Raw genomic sequence first — 20371 nt, 5'->3', positions numbered from 1 at the left:
GTTGACTCAAGCAACAGCTTTAGATTAAGATAATTGTCACTTGTAAAATAAAACTCAAGGCATGCTGAGATTATGTCACTTATTTTAGGTATTTTAACAGGAATTCTTCAAGAAAATGTTAATCAAAATAAATGCCTACATAAGTAAATGGCACTGAAAAATCAATTGAATACATAAAGGCCATTAAATTTTGCAGAGCTCAAAAGGTACAGACTAACTTACAAATATTTAATAATTACTCAATCTACATTAACTTTGGATGTTGAGTCAAAATAAATGATGGTGGGATATATTTTTTCTATTTGGAAAAACAGATTTTAAAAAAGCCAACTCTAGGACAGATATCCTCTCCTCTCTCCAGGTTATTTTATCATGTCACTAAACATTAAATAAATACCAGAATAAAACATTCATTTTATCTACCAAAATTTGACAATGAATCAGATGTTCCTCTCTAAAAGAAGTTATCTCTCTTTTTGAAACTTTAATATGTGAAGGTATAAGTTCAAAAAACATTAATTATATACCTTACAGAAATACTTTTATCAATAAAAGGCAATGTCATAATGAAAACTGATAACAAATGACTGACAAAGGTCAACCTTCCACCATGGATATATTCTCCTGTAGTTAAAAGTCTGGCTACAATCATTTTGCCTAATCCAGACTTTGAAATCAGAGAACCTTCACACTGAATCATGGGCTTCTTTACATACTAGAAGCGGCGTCAGGCAAGCTAACCTCTCTTGAGTTTCAGTTTCCTTGTTTGTAAAATGAAGAGAATAACAGCATCTGAAGGCTGTAGTAAAAATTAAATTAAAACATGTAACACACGTAACAAGTTGAACTTGTTTTCTTCTAAATAACCTCATTGTTTTCTTCTAAATAACCTCATTTGTTTTTAATATTTCTGTTCTTTTTAGTATCCTTTATCCATAGGATATGAATTTAGAGTTCCCAGAAACAAAACCCAATGAGAAATGAAAAAGGAGAATATTAAACAAGATTTTTTATAAAGATCATGAAACACTGATTATAACTGTGTTGATTTGGGGGGAAAGATACTTAATAGTGGGCAATGCAATTAAAAAATAATTTTTCATTATGAAACTACATATTAACTATATCAAAAGTATAGAGAAAAGAAAAATTATTCATAATCCCATCATCGAAAGATAATGATTAACATTTTGCTACAGATTCTCCCAGTCTATATTTTATTCCTTCTTAAAAATTAGGATCAGCTGGTTCTTTGAAAAGAGCAATAAAATTGATAAACCTCTAGCCAAGCCTGGCTAGTCAATTAAGAAAAAAGGAGAGAAAACACAAATTTCTAATATCAGAAATGAAAGACAGGCCGTCACTACTGATCCTATGGACATTAAAAGGATAATATTAATAAAAGAATATTATGAACATTATGTCCACAAATTTAACAACTTTAGATGAAATGGACCAATTCCTCAGAAGACACAATCTATAATACCATATCTCATACAAGGCAAAATAGATGACCTCAATAGGCCTGCATCTATTAAAGAAATTAAATCAATAACTGAAAACCTTCCAAGACATAAAGCACCAGCCCAGATGGTCTCTCTACAATCCGTTTCAGAATATGGAAGTAGAGGAGATATTTCCTCACTTATTCTATGATTCCATCATTACCCAAATACCAAAATTTATCTGAACAGGCACATCACCCAAGAAGATATACAGATGGCAAATGAACATATAAAAAGATGTTCAATATCATGTCATTAGGGAATTACAAATTAAGACAATGAGACACTGCTACATATTTATTATTAATAGAATCGTTAAAAATCTAAAACACTGACATCAAAGACTGGTGAGGATGTGGAGGAACAGGAACTTTCATTCATTGCTAGTGAAAATGCAAAATGATACAGCCACTTTTCAAGAGAGTCTGGCAGTTTCCTACAAATCTAAACATAGTCTTTTTACATGATTTATCAATGGTGCTCCTAAGTATTTACCAAAATGAGTTGAAAACTTTTGTACACACAAAAACTTGCATATGAATGTTTAAAGCAGCCTATTCAAAATAACTAAAACCTGAAAGTGACCAAGACTTGTTTCAATAGGTGAATAGATAAGCAAACTGGAACATCTGTACAAGGCATTATTATTCAGCAATAAAAAGAAAGGAGCTATAACACGATGAAAAGATCCAGAAGATCCTTAAATGAATATTGCTAAGTGAAAGAAGAAAATATGAAAAAGCCACATACTACATGATTCCAATTATATGACATTTTGGAAAAGAAAAAACTTTAGAGACAGTAAAAAGATCAGTGTTTGCCATGTTGTAGGGAAAAGGGTAGATTGACAGATACAGTATAGGAGATTTTTAGGGCAGTGATACATATTGTGTATGATACTATATACATGCATTTGTTAAAACCCATAAAACTGTACAACACACAAAGAATGAACCTAATGTAAACTATGGACTTTCATTAATAATAATTTATATAACAATAAAATAGTATTAGATACTCTGGTTTTAGTTCTATAATATTAAACGCCCTCACTTCATACTAGAAAACCACTGACCTTTGAGTTAATACACTAGGCCATGAGTTCCTAGTAAGAAGACATCTTATTTATTCATTTTTCTTTCCTTATTGCTAATCAGTATCTAACACAAAATAAGCATTCAAAATATTTCATCTAAAAAATCTTATTAAAAAGTCGTTTTGTTGTCCCTATCATCATAGTGTTAACAGTTGGAAAAAAGGATATTAAGCTAAACATAGTAAGTTTCAGTCAGTGTTGTAAGTCAGGGGTCAATAATCCTTTTCCATAAACAGCCAAATAGTAAATATTTTAGGTTTTGCAAGCTGTATGGTCTCTGCCACAACTGCTCAATGCTACTACTGTAATACAAAAGCAGCCACAGCCATCAATGAATAAGAGGGATCATGTCCAGCAAAACTTTATTAACGGAATAATTAAGTTTGAACTTCATATAATTTTCACAAGTCATGAGATGTTAATTCTTTTCAACTATTTAACAAAGTAAAAACCATTTTTAGTTCACAGGCCATTCAAAACAGTAAAGACACTGGATTTAGCCAACATGCAACAGATTGCAGACCTGATATAAATAATCCCTTTGATATGTGGACACACCTAGAGAAAAATCAATAAACACCTATCAACCGGTTTCCACAGGCCTACTGCACTGAGGTTCATGTCACATACAATCTGTTCCCACTGAGTAAATTTTTGCTTAAAAAGTCCTATGATGGCAGGAGAAGTGCATTTAGGGCAGATGGAAGAGAAAGAGAGGCCTAGAGTACTGGGAACTTTTCTGAGAGCCATAAATGTGTGAAGTTCATGACATTTAAAGGTTTTTGGAGACCTCAAAGAAGAGAGAATAGATATGCTTTCCTCAAAAGGACAAAGAGTCGTGAGACAGACAAAAGAAGACAGAAAACTAGGACTCCTATTTTGTTTCCAACAAATTAAAAATTAGCAGCACTCAAAAACCTTCTTTCAAAACCACTCAAACTTGGCGTGGTTCTGAATCAAAATTCAAAAATTAAAATGTAAACCTCCCAAAACACTAGTGTATATGATACATAAGTCTTCAACTTTAACACACATGGTGTGCCAAAGTTGATTTTTAAGGTATTAGGATGAAACTTAGAATATATTTTTCCACAGAAATAACAGCAGGTTTGCAAATTAAAAGTCTATTAAATTAAATGTAAATAAATACTACGCATTTAATTTCATAATTAAAAGTAATTTAGAACAATACAGAAGAATCCTTTGTTCTCGAATTTATTTGGTTTCTAAGTTGAGAATAGTGAGTAACAAGGGCTCAGATTTCCAATGGTTTACCTAAAAACATATACTAATTTAGATTCCTGCATACAAATTTGTATAGTGAGGAATATCTATACTCATAGTCCTAGCATCTAAGTAATAAACCATTTTTAATAATGGCAATAACAAAGGAAGCACACTTATGTAGAACAGGATGAGAAAAAAGCTGGAGATGTCTATAACGAATAGCTTCTACATGCTTTTTCAAGAGGCTCTAAACCTTGATAGCACTGGATTAAATTTCCTTCAAAACATATAGCTGTCTTCACCCTTGCACAGATTCAGGTTTATTATTATAATACCATTACTCTTTAGCTATCAACTTTGATTAGAAACTTTTTTAATTCAAAAAAGCAAGAAAAAAGATGAAGAATTTACCTAAGGCTCCTGGAGAAACAAAGTTTGAACATTTGGGGTAAAAGGTCAACGAAGCAAGTATGTACCTATGTGTGAGCAAAAGAATGCCTGAGATTCAAAGTTTAGCTAATTTTATAACTTCCCCCCCCAAAAAAGCACAAAAGAGAACATGAAGTACAAGATCTATCTGAAAAAGAATGGAATGCATATACAGCAATGGGATATTAAACGAATTAATTAGCTAAATTAATTATAGTATTTCCACAAATCCTGTGCAGCCATTAAAAATGATGACTTAGAACTTTACATACCCAAATGATATATAAGTGAATAAACACAACAGGCACAAAAGTGTGTGTGTATACACAAACACACATACACTCTGTATATATATGTATATACACACACTATGTATACAGTGTACGTGATTTTAATAAAAGAATAAATATATGCAAACATTTTATTTTACATTTATATAAAAATGTTAATAGAGGTTACCTCTGGGTAGTGGGATTAGGGGTAATTTTTTCTTTCTGGCTTACCTATGTTTTTTATTTTTCTAAAATGAACATGTGTTATATATAAACAAATAATATTCTAAAAATAAAATACGGGCATTTATTTCCTTAGAACATTCAGCCCTTTGTATAATAACTAATTTCTGAAGGAACACAAATATACATGTATACATAACTATATAAACAAATAAACAGAAGTGGGGGAAGTTAAGAGTGGGTAAGTACATAAGAGTAAGTAAACTGCAACCTGGGTTGCCAGAAGGCAAGGAAGTACATAACAGTGACTTCAAACACGAATACGGAAGAACAGCAAGTAAGAAAGGAAGGCTGAAGAAACATCAAGCATAGGTTAAATTATTGATTCTTTAGATTTTTCCTTTGTTAATTCATAAGCTCAGCAGAAAAACTCATGAAACTAAAATTAGTCAGCACTGCTTAGAAATATTATATACTAGATAAAAATATTTAATTCAGTGTAAAACTATGCTAAAATAAGAAATGACTAAAATTAAGAGATTTAAGAAAAAGCTTTCCTTAGCCATAAGAATGATAAAACATCGGAGCGGCACATTTTGGAGTTTCTATCCTTAAGGTCATGTTCTCCATAGATATCATTCATCTGACTGAAGACAGGTTGTTACAACAGTTCACATGTACTTTTAGCTCTATGATTCATCACTGAATAACCCTGCTCAACATTAATAAAGAATAAGCAGAAAACTTTTGACTACTCCCATCACCACTATCACTCTCTCAACTTAAAACACTTAACTAGTTAAGGCCAAGTATGGCAGCTCCCAACTGTAATCCCAGCACTTTGGGAGGCCAAGGTGGGAAGATTGCTTGAGCCCAGGAGTTCCAGACCACCCTGGGCAACATGGCAAGACTCTATCTCTACAAAAAATAAAAAAATATAGCTTGTCATGGTGGCACACATCTGTACTCCCAGCTGTTTGAAAGCCTGAGGCAGGAGTTTCGCTTGAGTCCAGGAATTTTCAGGATCCAGTGAGCTATTATCAGGCCACCACACTCTAGCCTGTGTGACAGCAAGACCCTCTCTCAAACAAACCTTTCTCTCTTCTTACTTACACAAAAAAGGACCCTTAGAGATACCTTTGGTCCCAGTAGAAAGGTATCAGAGTGTAACAGAAGGTAACAGAGTTAGCACATAAAACTGATCAGATACAAGATTCAGAAATAATTCAATCAAAAATCAAAATAGAAAATTTATACTGACACTACCCAACTTGTAAATGAATTGTAAGATAAAATTTCAGATACACCTATAAAAATGTTCTCTCCTAGTGCTCTACATCTCTAACCAAATAATAAAACAGCTAAATTATGGTATCACAGCAATTATATCACAGATCAAAATATTCTATGAGTATTTATGCTAGAGCCTTTGGAAGAGGAGGCTATAACAAATAACAAACAGTATTACGTAAACATAAAACTCTGAACACACAAGGCAGTATTTTGCAGAGTGGCAATCTGAGTTTTAGGCTGCCTGTATCATGAGCAACAGGAGAGAACAGCTGCAAACCTGTAACCTACATTACCATACAGGAGCTAGGCGCCCAAGAGCTTCAATGAGCTATTCAAACACTTTTGAACTCTGACTGGTTGCTAGGAATACACAGTTGAACACCATGTCCCTGACCTCAATGTTTAAGGACCTCAAAGATCTTAAAGCCACTGGCAATACATTTAAGATAATCCACAGGTTCTTTAAAAACTAGATGGGAAAAATTAAAAATCGCTGTGTCCCTATATTCCCATAGTCCCCATTCCCACTTCAAGGATAGTTTAAGACAATACAGGTTATGTGTCAAAGAAAGTGTTCATAAATTTGAGAGACCCAATAAAATGAAATTTCCTTTATGGTTCTATAATTTATAAAATTGAATAAAGTTCATCAGATATTCTACACTAGTCTATTATTACATACATAATATGATTAACATCACTGAAAAAATAGTTGGTTAAAATATATAATGCTGTCAGTTTACTCACCCATAGACCTGTCTTTCCAATATTCATAGGTTTCAGTAAAAAAAATACAAAGTGTGTTTTTAAAAGTTTAATATTTTAAAATTATAATATGTTTGATATTGAAAAAAAATCATACATAAAAAGAAATGAAAATCATCCATAATCTATACTTCAAATATAACCATCATGAATACATTTTTTGCTTTTCTAGTCCATTTACAATAAAAACATACTTTTTTCTATAAAAACAGGATAAATTAGTATACAGTATATGCAATATAACTTGCTTTTCTTCAATCTAACAATCTTTCTATGTCGTTAAGAAACTCTCCTGCATAATTCTTAATGTCTGCATATATTCTAATTCATGGATATAAAATAATAATTTATTAAATAGTCCCTTATTTTTAAATACATAATAGCAAAAAAATTTGGAAATAACCTTAAATGGACTACAACGAGCAGCCTTATATATATAATATATCTTTTGCACACTTATCTGATTATCTTCTTAAGATACTTAAAAGTAAAAATACTGTATAGGTATTTATTCTTTTTAGGTTTTTGATACTTATTGACAAACTGCCTCTTTTAGGAAAATTGTACTAGTAATACATAGGGGCCCTAAATTGTATTAAATAATGCACAAAAAGTCCTTTTTCCCAACCATTCCTTAAAAACATTAGATTTTATCATTAAAAATAAATTACTTTGAATTTGATAGTAAACCTTTGTAAGTTGTATAAAATATGATGGTAAGCATATTAAAAAACATTTATAAGCATGTTGCAACACTTTGGGACCATAATCTAATCCTAAAATAATAAATGGTACTCAATTTTTAAAATTTGTATAAGAAATATTAAGAATCTCATAGATAGCAGAAATAAAAAATCATAATTTTCAGCAAATATGAGAAAAAGCATTTCAGTACGGTTTAAAGACATAAGTCTGAAAACAAATTAGTAACATTATGATGAAATTACTACTTAGGAATACCCTTTAGATACAAGTTGAAAAGAAAATCAAAGCAAGTCACATCTAGTAAGAAATGTATTCCTGTTAACAAAATTTTTTTTGTTATTAATCATTACCAGCACCAATACTACCAATAACACCACCAAGAATACTTCTCCTTGGAATAACAGCAACAAAGGCTCTACTTATTCTCACCAACTATGCCAGTAAAGAGCCAAGTTTATAGATTAGAAATACGCTGAAAGGCTTAAATGACCTAAGCACCTTTCCCAAACTCAGTAAAAACTAGAAAAATTAGACTCTTGACTTTCCTCAATATTCTTTTCTATAAATTCTTCATTGAAAAAAATGTTTTATAATACCTCTAGCTTTTTAGGTATTAGAAAGAGATAGCCTGACAAAAACAGATAAAGGGAAGTCAATGTATTAGTTCACTTAGCCATAGATTCTCCCTTTCCAATGTTTGTATTTCACGAAGAAAAATATAAAAAGACTATAGAATTTAAGAAAACAGAAATAAAAATTTAGATGACAGCTTTGTACAAGACACTTATTTAAGTGAACATTCATTTAAATTTACCAATTCAATTAATTAAAATTTAATGATTGGATCAATCAACACAATAGATTTAATTAACATTTGTTTATCTTAATCCTATTTAAGAATAAGTTAGGGCATGTAATTTATAAAACAAAAAAATTGTATCACTAGATAAAAACAAGTGTCTCTATTATGATTTAGTGTAACAAAATATTTTTAAAAGACATTATGTAACCTAACAATTTATTTTAATTACTAATTTTAAAATATTTTCTAACTAAAATGGTTTATACATTCATGTTTAATATAAAGTTGATGTAAAACCACAATTTTTCATTTTTTAAATTGGGCAGGAAGTTAAATTTTTAAGTAAAATTTTAAAAATTACCTTCGAATAAACTGAGGTCTCTTCGTAGCCGTGGTCCATAAAGCCCTTCTAAAATACTCTCAAAACCTGTTTTTAAAGAAAGAAAAGTATATTAATCATAGGAAAGCTTCATTTCATAATAATTAAAAACTATAAACTCTATATCAATCAGCAAATTACTAATTTAACATAAGTATTATTTTTCCTCTAGTTGAATTAAGCTGAACTAGGCAATATACAACATAGTAAAGAGGTGCACGTTGACTACTAGAAATGACATGATTGTAAAGAAATCAAAATATTCAAATGCAAATATTCACTACTAAAACAAGTAAACAATTTTGTCATTTAGAAATATTCCCGAGTTAAAATATTATGGGCAGATTTCTTAGGTAATCATCTTGTAGAAAAGGGGAAAGATAATTAGAAGACATGTATTACATTTGTTTCCAAAAATATTAATTAAAAAAATAGCATCTTTAACCTCAATTACACAAATGAGTGAATGTCAATGGGGAGAAACTGCTGCTGTGAAAAGTATGCTGTATAAAATTTAAACCTACTGTAAAGCCTAAAACACAATAATTTGTTCACTGCTATGGACAGCCTTAAATTTTAGGAAAGAAAATTATTGAAAATCTTGTCAGGTTAACAAAACCCTAGTTCATTAATTTCCCAAGTATTCTACTTTTTGGACATACTAATTCTAAGATTTTACAACTTCCTATTTTGAAGTCTGTATCATATTCAATTTTAAACAATGAACTACAGGCATTCAAAAAAATGATAAGCATGACAAAATAACTGGGAAACCAAGAAAAAGAAATAAGGTAAACATATATGGCTCAGGGAGGGAAAAACTAAGGGTGGCAAGACAGACCCTACAAATGAAAGAAAAAGGAGATTTTCTCAGTGGTATTCCTAAATTGTAAAACATTGGTAATACTTTTATAGTAATATTTCACGAATTATAAGATGCTTTTGGAAATCATTTTAACGTCTCTAAACATCAAGAGTCAACTTAGAATCAACGATGTGTCATAGTCTAAAAGTGACCACATTTTTTCATTTAATAAAACATGAACTAATGATGCATCTTCAAACTAATAATATCTTAGGTTTGACAAAGTAAGGCAGTTATCATGGTATTTGGTAAATATGTACTGAATAAAATCTTTGTGAAATGACTTAGTCCTAGTTCCCATGAGTGGAAATTTCACATAGAAAAGTGAATGAACTACGTACCGCCAGAGCAAGCTTTCAAGAAAACTGTAGAAAACACTTTCATACCAGGTAGAGACTCAGATAGATTAAGTCCAAACTCTCCTATTACTAAGATATTCTATTTTGTTGTGATCAATGTGCTTCAAAAATATTACTGCAAATTACTGTTTTAGGATATTACTCTATGTTATGTTAGACAAAATGTATAGCCTCTCCTTGTATAAACTCACTGAATTTAAACAATGCGCATTTCCTGGATTAATGACTGAAGAGAAAAAAGCAAATAAGGAGATATACTTTTGTTCTATAGTGTTTCTTAATTCCTCAGTGTGTAAGACCAGGGTCTTACATATATCCTGTTAAAATTTATTCACACTGCATAGTGTTGGTGCTATCGTAAATGTTATCTTTGGTTAAAAGTCTTTTTCTTGCAAGTTTATAGAAATACAATGGATGTTTGCATACTAACTTTGTATCTACCAACAATGCTGAACTCTCTAATTATAATAATTTATTTATAGATTCTTGGAAATTCTCTACATATATAAATATATCATCTATAGATAATGACAGTTTTGGTTTTCTTTTCTTTCCAATCCTACTGCTTTCCCTTTTCTTGTTCTTGCCTTACAGCCTTGCTGGACCTCCACTGTGATGTTGAAAAGCAGTGGTGATAGCAGGCAGGCACTCTTGACTTATACACAATCTAAATGGGAAAGCATTCAAAGGATCATCATTAATAAAATGTTTGTTATATTCTTTTAAAATAAATACCACATCACATTAAAGAATTTCCTTCTATTTCTAGCTTGCCAGGAATTTTCTTCTATCATGAATAGATGTTGAATTTTATCAAACTTCTGAATCTACTGAAATAATTTTGTCCTTTTTCTTTTTTAAATCTCTTAATGAATTACAGATTGATTTCTAATGTTAAACTAACCTTCTTCCATTCCTGGGAAAACCCATTATCATGAGGTATTTCCACATGTTTGCTGGGTTTACTGTCCTGGTATTTCCTTTAGTATTATTTTTAGTATTTTAAAATAACTCCTTTTTGATTCTTCGATCTTCTCTATTGTGTATTATTTTCCTTATCCATTAATTTCTGTTCCTGTTTTTATTTCTTCCTGTTTTTTATTTTCAGTTTATTTTGCTCTTATTTTCAGTCTTCTTGAGATGGATATTTAGCTCATTAAATTTCAGCCTTTCTTCTTTTCCAATATAAACACTTAAAGTTATAAATTTCCATCTAAGCACTCCTTTAAGCTGCATCCCACAACTTTTGATACATTTTCTTTATTTTTATTATTCAGTCAAAATATTTCCTAATTTCCATTACAACTTCTTTTTTGACTCATGGACGTTTAGAAGCATATGTCTTAATTTCCAAATATAGAGAAACAGGGTGGATGCAGTGGCTCACGCCTATAATCCTAGCACTCTGGGAGGCTGAGGCAGGAGGATCACTTGAGGTCAGGAGTTCAAGACCAGCCTGAGCAAGAGGGAGACCCGGTCTCTACTAAAAATAGAAAAAAATTAAACGGGCGTGGTGGAATATGCCTGTAGTCTCAGCTATTTGGGAGGCTGAGGCAGGAAGATTGCTTGAGCCCAGGAGTTTGAGGTTGCTGTGAGCTAGGCTGATACCATGGTACTCTAGCCCTGGACAACTGAGACTCTGTCTCAAAAACACACACACACACACACACACACACACAAAAAAAACCCAAAAAACCAAAAAAACAAAAAACCCAGAAACAAAAAACAAATATAGAGAAATAGTCTACCCTTTTTTAAAATGAATTTTTAATTATATTGTAGGGCACAGAAAATGCCCAATATGATTTTAATCCTTTGAAATTTTCTAAGACTGTTTCCATGGTCAATAGAGACCATTTTTAAAAATCCTCTACATATGCTTGAAAAGAATATATATCCTGAAATCGCTAGATACAGCATTCTATATTTGTTCATTAGAGTAACATGTTAATTGTGCTTTTTAAATCATCTACATCCTTACTCATTTTTGTTCTATCAATTGTTGACAAAAGTACATAAAATCTTCCATAAGATTGTGGCTTTTTCTGTTTCTTTTTAGTTCTCTAAATTTTTGCCTTTAGTTTTTGAGGCTATGTTATTAAGTGCTTATAATTCTATAATTGTTATATTTTTCTGGTGAATAGAACATTTTATAATTATGAAGTGATCTATTTCTAGCCATGATTTTTGCATTAGACCATATGGTCTAATATTATATGGCTATAAACAATTTTTAAATCTCCTCTGACATTTCTGTCAGAACTTATTTTCACATTGCTTTATTAATGTAGCCTTATAGTAATTATAATAAAACATTTTAAGATTTGGAACCTATTGTCACAGGAAATAAGACAAATAATTTCAATTTATATATATTACTGTAAGTATGAAAGGGTGATCATAATGAGATATTTAAGCAAAAAATAAATAAGTGGGACAATGGACCAGCATCAAGGAGACAAAGCAATAATATTAAACATATGACAGTTAAGAAAAACTTGTTCATATATTCTTGTGTTAATTATTTATTTTTACTTTCTATCTTTCTTTATCTGTAAAAGGAAATCATCAGACCATGTCATTTTATTTCCTCACTCAAAAACTTATTTTTCCAATATGTATAAAGTACATAGACAGACTCTCAATGACTACATGGAACAGAGCTGCCCTCTGCCAATTAGAAATATTCATTTTGAATTCATGCCTAATAAAGAAAGAGACTTCTTTCATGCTAAATCTCTTAGAGTTGGTATGATAAAGCAGTTGGTGCTACCTTTAATAATAAAGGTGGGCAGGCTGGACTCTTTCTGAATGAACATAGTGACTGATCCAAGAAGTGGTCACATTTTAAGTGTGATCAATCACAGCACTTCCATGAAACTCAATATGTGACGCAAACAGAGACGTTAAATTTTATTTTGGGGGGGATCATAAGTTATAAAGGTTGTATAAGCTGGAATTCTTGCAGGTATTCTTCTCTCCTTATGAAGAGATTCTACCTGAGAATGAAGCCAGCTCAGAAAAAAGCAGCGCTGAGTGACGACAAGAATTTAGTAATTTAATAGTTACCAATATATTTGAGTTTAAATTTCCTATCTACTTTTGTTCTATTTATGTCAGGTTCTATAGTTCTATTTCTCTCCTTTCTTGCAAACTTTGGAATTGACCATCATTCCATTTTCTTCTTCTTCTATCAGTATCAAAATTATGACCTCTATTTCTATTCCCAGAAACTAGAAAACTAAGTCTAAAGTTAATAAAAATCTTTATCCATCCTTCCAAGACTTAGATTTCCTTCCTATTTATGTTATTGTTCTGTTTACTTCCCTAAACATGCTGTTCTTTTATGTTTGCACACATATTTATCACTTCTTTTTTCATTACTTTCTCAGAGCAACTATCTAGGATTATTTTCCTTCTGCCTACAGTATCTCCTTTAGTGAGCATCTGTTACTGATAACACATTTCCTAAGACTGATGAAAGGTACATAAGTTGGTTTCATTATATCCTATTCATGTTACACCCTTTCTCTTCTGTATTTTACATCTCTCTTTCCTTATGGCATTTTGGTTAATTTCCTCTACCATATATATTCCACTTTATGAAATTCTTCCACTGTACAATCTGTTCACAAATACATCCTTTTTAAAGTGAAATTTTTTGAGGCATAATTTTCAGATAATACAGTGTACCCATTTTAAGAATAAAGTTCAGTAAATTTTGAAAGCCCATATTTTCATTTACCCAAGAACATAACCAAGACAGAATATTTCAATCAACTCAAATAGTACCCTTGTGCCCTCCTGAGCAAATGCCTGCAACATCCCATACATACAAGTTTCTAAACATACATTATCATTTCTCTTGAATAAATACCTAAAAGTGTTATTTCTGAGTTGAATGGTAAGAGTTGTTTTGATTTGCGGGAAATATTTTGAGAAACTGAAAAGCTGTTTTACAAAATTGTTGCACCCTTTTAACATTCCCACCAGCAATGTATGACAGATCTAGTTATACTACATCCTTACCAACATATAACACTGTAAATCTTTCTGCCTTTAGCCATTCCAACTGTGTGCATGGTTATCTCACAGCAGTTTTAATTTGCAATTTCCTAATGACTAATGATTTTGAGCATCTTTTCTCTTGCAGTATCTTTATTTGGTTTTGGTAACAAGGTAATGCTAGCCTCATAAAGCAAATTAGGAAGTGATCATCCTTCTCAATTTCCGAGTTTATGTATTTATTATATATATTAATTATTAACCACACTTGGAATTTTCTTTGAGATAAGGTTTTAATTATGAATCCAGTTTTTTTAAATTCATAAAACACCACTCAAGTTATCCATTTCTTATTGAGTCAGTTTAGCAATGTGTACAATTTATAGCATTTATTGGCAAAAAATTGCTCAAAAGATAGCCTTATTACCCTTTTAACGTTTATAGAATATGTAGTAATATACCTTTTTCATTCCCGATATTGGTTTAGGTATCTTCTCTCCTTTTTTATTGATCACTTTGACCAAAAATTTAGTAATTTTAGTGATCTTTTTTCAAAATATCAACTTTGGGTTTCATTGATTTTGATTGTTCACTCATTTTCTATTTTTTATTTCTGCCCTTACTTTTATTATATCTTCCTTCTAATTATTTTTGTTTCATTTGCACTTATTTTTCTAAGTTAAAATAGAACCCTAGATCATTGATTTGAGACCTTTATTCTTTTCTATAGAAGCATTTAATTAATGCTATACATTTCCCTTTATTCACTGTTAGCTCCATCCTACACATTTTGAAATACTGTCTCTTTATTTTCATTTAGTTCAAAATGTTTATACTTTTCCTTATGACATCTTGTTTTACCCACAGAATATAAATGTATAAATATAAATTTCAAATATTTGGGCATTTTCCAGAAATCTTTCTCTTAGTGAATTCTGATTAAATCCATTGTAGTCATAAAACATATATAAGATTATCATTTTAAATTTATTGAGACTTGATTTGTGGATGGCATATAACCTACATTGATAAATATCTCATGTGCCCTTGAAAAGAATGTGTAGCTAGTGGGAAAAGTGTACTATAAATGTCAATTAGGCCTAGCTGATTGATAATGTTCTGTAAGTCTTGTATATCTCTATTCATTTTCAGTCCTGTTTTTCTCCTTTAAACTTCTGTTGCGTTTTGCTTCATGTATTTTGAAGCTTTGTTACTGGATACACATATATTTTATATTGTTATGTCTCTTTTGTGAATTGATATCATTATAAAATGTTTCTCCTTGTCTTTATTCTGAAGTCTATTATGTCTAATGTTATATTAATAACAGCCACACCAGCTTTCCTATGCTTAATAGCATTTTATCTTTTTCCACACCTTTAACTTTTAACTGATCTATGTCTTTACATTTACATTGAGTTTCCTGTGCAACATACACTTGAATCCTGAATTTTTAACGAGTCTGAAAATCTCTGCTTGCTTTTTAATTGAAACGTTTAGACGATGAAAATTTAATGTAATTATTCTTATTGCTAGGTTTATATCTATCATCTTGTTTGTTTTCTATTTGTTCCACTTGTTATACGTTCCCCCACCTTGCAACATTCTTTTGGGTTAAGTAAGTTTTTAGAATTCCATTTTATTGCCATTATTGACTTATTAGCTATACCTCTTAGTATTTTTAGTGCTTGACGTAGGGTTTACAATGTTCATTTTAACTTTTCACAGTCTGCTTTCAAATATTATTGTACTACTTAGTATATAATGTATGAAGCAGTATATATCCATTTTCCACCCCATCCTGTGTGGCATGGTTATACATTTCACATCTGCCTGTTATAAATCCCACAATACATTACTCTTACTTTAAAATAGTACCTTAAATACATTAAGACATTAGAAAGTCTACATTTACTCACAATTTACAATCTTTTTGTGTAAAGATCTTATGACTAAAGAACTTCCCTCTATATTTCTTGTATACTGAAAGTTTGCTAGCAGTGGATTCTTTTAGCTATTGTTTTTCTGAAAAAAAAAATATTGTCTCTATTTTAAAAAACTGTTTTTTGAGCATAAAATTCTAGTTGATAGTTTTTTGATCCCAGTACATTGAAGATATGCTTCCACTGTCTAATAGTTTACTTAGTTGCTGTCTAGTCTACAGTCTTTCTTTCTTTTGTTCCCCTGTATATAATATCTTTATCTTTAGCTGCTTTTAAGACTTTCTTTTTATCAATGACATTCAGCAATTTGATTATTACATGCCTTGGTATGGTTTTGTTTGTATACATTGGGATAAGTTGGGTTAACTGGACTTGCAGGGTTAACGTTTTCAACAATTTTTAAAAATATTTAGACATTATTTCTCCAGGTATTTTTTTCTGTGGCCCCCTTTTGTTCTGCCATTCTAATTATCCATTTGTTAAACTACTTGATATTGTCCCATGGATAACTGAGGCTCTGTTCATTTTTTTCGTAGTTCTTTTTATATCTGTGCTTCATTTTGGGTAGTTTGTTATTTTTCAAACTCATTGATCCTTTCTTCTTTCTTCTGCAATGCCTAATTTGCAGTGGAGACAATATATACAATTTGAAGAGTTTTGTTAATATATATAATTTGAAGAGTTTTGACATATGCACATACCCATGAAGCCACTGTCTTGATCAAAGTAAAAAAATACTTTCAACATCCCCAAAAGTTTCCTTGTGCTTGTTTGTAATCTATCTATTCCTCCACTCACAACCCTAGGCAAATGTTCACATGCTTTTGGTCACTACAGCAGATTAATTTGTATTTTCTAGAATTTCATGAAAACAGAATCTGATAGTACAGACTTTATTTTTTTTTTTTTTGTCATGGTCTATTTCACTCAGCAGAATAATTTTGACATTTATTCATATTCACATGGTTAACATTAGCTATTTCCCATTATATTCTATTGTATGGATATGCTACAATTTTCACCTATTCAGAAGTTGAATATATGTTTTCATTTTTATGTTTAAATAATAAACAGTGCAACAGCAACATTATAGGTAGGTTTATGTTTAGCTTTTTAAGAAACCAACCTGTTTTCAAAATTTTTGTGTTGTTTTACATGCCTGCCATGTGCTATCCATGTATGAAAGTTACTGTGGCTGATTCACATCCCCGTCATCACTTGGTATGGTCAGTTGTATTTTCTTCTGTTTGCTTTTTCTTTTCTTTTTTTTTTTTTTTTTTTTAAAAAGGTTCTAATGATTAACAATCATTCTAATATCACCATATCTCATTGGGGTTTTAATTTGTATTTCCTTGTTGACCATCTTCTCACATGCTTACTGCCATTCAGATATCTCTGATCTCATCTTTTGCATAATTTTTTAAGTGGCTTGTTTGGCATCTTATCATTGTATTGTAAGTGCTTTTCCTGTTTTGTTTTAAAATATATTCTGAATACAATTCCTTTGTCTAATAATACACATTGTGAATATCTCCTCCAAGTCTATGGTTTACCCTTTTGTTTTCTTAATGGTATCTTCCAATGAACAAAAATTATTAATTTTGATTAAGACCAATTTATCCATTTCTTTTCTTTACAGTGGTTGTTTATGTGCTCTAAGAATCCTTCCTCTACTCCAGGTTGCACAGGCTTTCTCCTAAATGTTACAGAGATTTAAGTTTACAGTTAAGTCTATCGCTCATTTTGATTATGTTTTATAGATGATATGAGAGGACTAACATGCTGTTTCTTTTCTTGGATGCCAGACATTGTGAATTTTACATTGTGAGTGCTGAGGGTTTTTCTTCCCCTTTAAATTAAGAGCATCAGACTTTGTTTACTCAGGAAGGAAGTTACTCGAAAATCATTTTGAGGTTTTTTTAAAAAAGACTTTTAAGGCAGAAGCAGAAAAGCCTTTCATTACTAAGTTTAATTTTCTTAGATCTCCACCTGGAATACCTCTTGTATTCAATGACTGCTTTCACTCCGGGTGGTGGAAACTTGAATGATTCCCAGGCCCATGTGAGTTCTGGAAGTTGTCTGCATTGTAAGTCCTAGAAACCATCCTTTCCCAATGGTATTATCTGTCAGGATTCATAAAGTGTCACCCTACACATACATGGACTGTTCTTCAGCCAGATTCAAGGACACCATATACTGACTTCTTGGCCCTACAAATTGCAGCCACTCACAAAACACTGAATGCTGATCTCTGTCTTCTCAAGTCAGTGAGTCCACTGGGCTCTTTTTAGTTTTACCCTGCTTGTGGCTGCATTCTGGAAATTACATACAGGCAAAGAAGCTGGGGTGATCATGGGCCTAAATCATTAGCTTCCTTCTTCTCAGGGATCATAGTCTTGTGCTCCCTGTTTTCCAATGTCTAAAAATTTCTGTAAATATAGGGTCCAGTTAGAGGTAGAAGTTCATCCTCTGGCTTGTTAATTTCAGCAATTTAATTTATACAAGTTTTATTATGCTCTTTTTCAAATATCTAGCACCTTTTTAATAACGCTCCATTCTTTACAGATACTTAGATCTGTCATTTATTTCTTTATAAAATATTTTAAAATCAGTATTTAAAATAAATTTAAATCAGTATCCAATCATTACAATACCTTGAGACTTATATTGTATGGGCCTGTTTCTGCTATCTGATGGTTCTTGCTCATCTTGCCTTCTTTGTGCAATTAATTCATTATTTATTGGCTTTACCCTCACTTTAAAGATTAGATTCCCTCAGGCCTAGTATGGAAGTGCCGGCCTCCAGAGAGTCCCAACATCCTTGAATAAATTATGTTACATAGAAAGGGGGAATTAGGTTGCAGATGGAATTAAGGTTGCTAATCAGCTGACCTTAAAATGAGATCATCCTGGTGGACCCAATGTAATCACAAGGGCTCTTAAATGGGGAAGAGGGAGGCAGAGGAGTCAGAAAAAGAGAGAGTCAACTAGCCACCGTTAGCTTTGAGATGAAAGAAGACCGCAAGCCATGGAATACTGGCAGTCTCTAAAAGCTTGAAAATGCAAGAAAATTAATCCTGGCCTAGAGCCTTCACAAAGGAATATAGCTCTGCCTACAGCTTGATTTTGGCCCAGTGAGACCCATTTCAGACTTCTGGCCTTCAGAACTCCAAGATGACAAATTTATGCCACTAAACTTAAGCCACTAAACTTGTGATATTTGTTGTAACAGTAATAGGAAACTCATACATACTTCTAACTAACTTCATGTCTTGAAGTTCCCTCACTGACTCAGGGAACAGATCTACTAGAGGGCCAGTCTGTGGCAAATTCAATATTTTTCTCCCTTTACTTTTTCTCTTCCTGCTCTGATTATCACCAAGGCAACCTTCTAGGACTGGGGAAAGGAAGGATGATTTAGATCTACATGCTTTATCCTGAAGGTGTGACCCTTTGATGTCCCAGCTTAATGTAAAGACAATCTTCCACAGGTCTATCTATTTGGACAGGCCCTGGCACTTGAATTCTGATCCTCTTGCCTAATCAGCCATGAAAATACAAATATATGGTATTAACAAATGACTTGTGCTTAAGCGACTTTTTATTTATTTTCTACTTACCTCTAAAATTTGCTTGCGTAGTCTCAACTGTCTTTTCAGTTCTTTGCCTCTTTTAGCTTTTTTTTAATACAGAATTTTTTAATTGCTTTTAGCAGAAAGGTTAATTTAGATAACTTAGGTCACCCTTCCAAAGACCAAAATTCCTAGTTCATCCAGTTTGATTATACTATAAAGTTCATTTATAGAAAGACATTCAGTTATCCATTTCCCTATTGAGAGCTGTCTTTTCATGTTTTTGTTATTATAAACAGTGCTGCCCTGAAAACCTTCATAAATATCTCATCCTGTTCAAGTGTTATAGAGTTTCTCCTGGGTGGAAATCTACAAGTGGAATTACTTGGCCTCAGGATATGAACATTTTCAACTTTACTAGATATTGCATTATATGGTTGAATCATTCTTACAATTTTACCAGCAATGTTTGGGTTCCTGTTTTCCCCAAATGGTCTCTAAAAGTTGGTATTATCAGACTTTATATTTGCCCAATACATGAATATAAAATTATTTATCATTTTAATTTGTAGTTCCCTGAATATTACTGAGGGTTAGCATATTTTCAAATACTCTATTTTCAGATTTCTCCTTTGGCCACTTTTAAACTAGACTGCAGGCCCTTTAAAAATTTAGGCATAGTTTTATGTACTCTGGTTAATAATGATCAATTTTATAAATTGCAAACCTTTCCAATTATGGCTTGACTTTTCATTTTGTTCTTTCATAGTTTTGTGTTGTTTTGTTTTTCGTTTTTATGTACCATAGTAAAACTTTTTTTATCTTGTTTTATGGTTTGTATTTTTTCTTATATAAGAAAAATTTTTGAAAAGTCAAAGATAATTATTTTATGTGTGTGAGTGTACATTTAGTTTTCACATGTAGTTCCTTAATCCACCAGAACTGACTTTTTATGAGGAGTACAATACAGA

The 20371-nt window shown here is 31.5% G+C and overlaps 1 protein-coding gene across 5 annotated transcripts in view; it reads right to left on the bottom strand.

The window, feature by feature from the left end:
* LCORL (ligand dependent nuclear receptor corepressor like) overlaps positions 1 to 20371 on the bottom strand; it is a 161592-nt gene that overhangs the window by 107155 nt on the left and 34066 nt on the right. For all 5 annotated transcript variants that reach the window (XM_069494350.1, XM_069494349.1, XM_069494352.1 and 2 more), the window contains exon 2: positions 8639 to 8704. Coding sequence is in view for 3 of the 5 variants with exons in the window: in XM_069494349.1 (XP_069350450.1) it covers positions 8639 to 8704 (66 nt within the window). In the remaining 2 variants the exon portion in view is untranslated. The remainder of the gene's footprint in view (positions 1 to 8638; positions 8705 to 20371) is intronic.

Source organism: Eulemur rufifrons, chromosome 19, assembly GCF_041146395.1.
Source record: "Eulemur rufifrons isolate Redbay chromosome 19, OSU_ERuf_1, whole genome shotgun sequence".
Classification (NCBI taxonomy): Eukaryota; Metazoa; Chordata; class Mammalia; order Primates; family Lemuridae; genus Eulemur; species Eulemur rufifrons.
The sequence above is the reverse complement of the archived record's forward strand: the minus strand, read 5'-3'. Positions and strand labels throughout refer to the sequence as shown.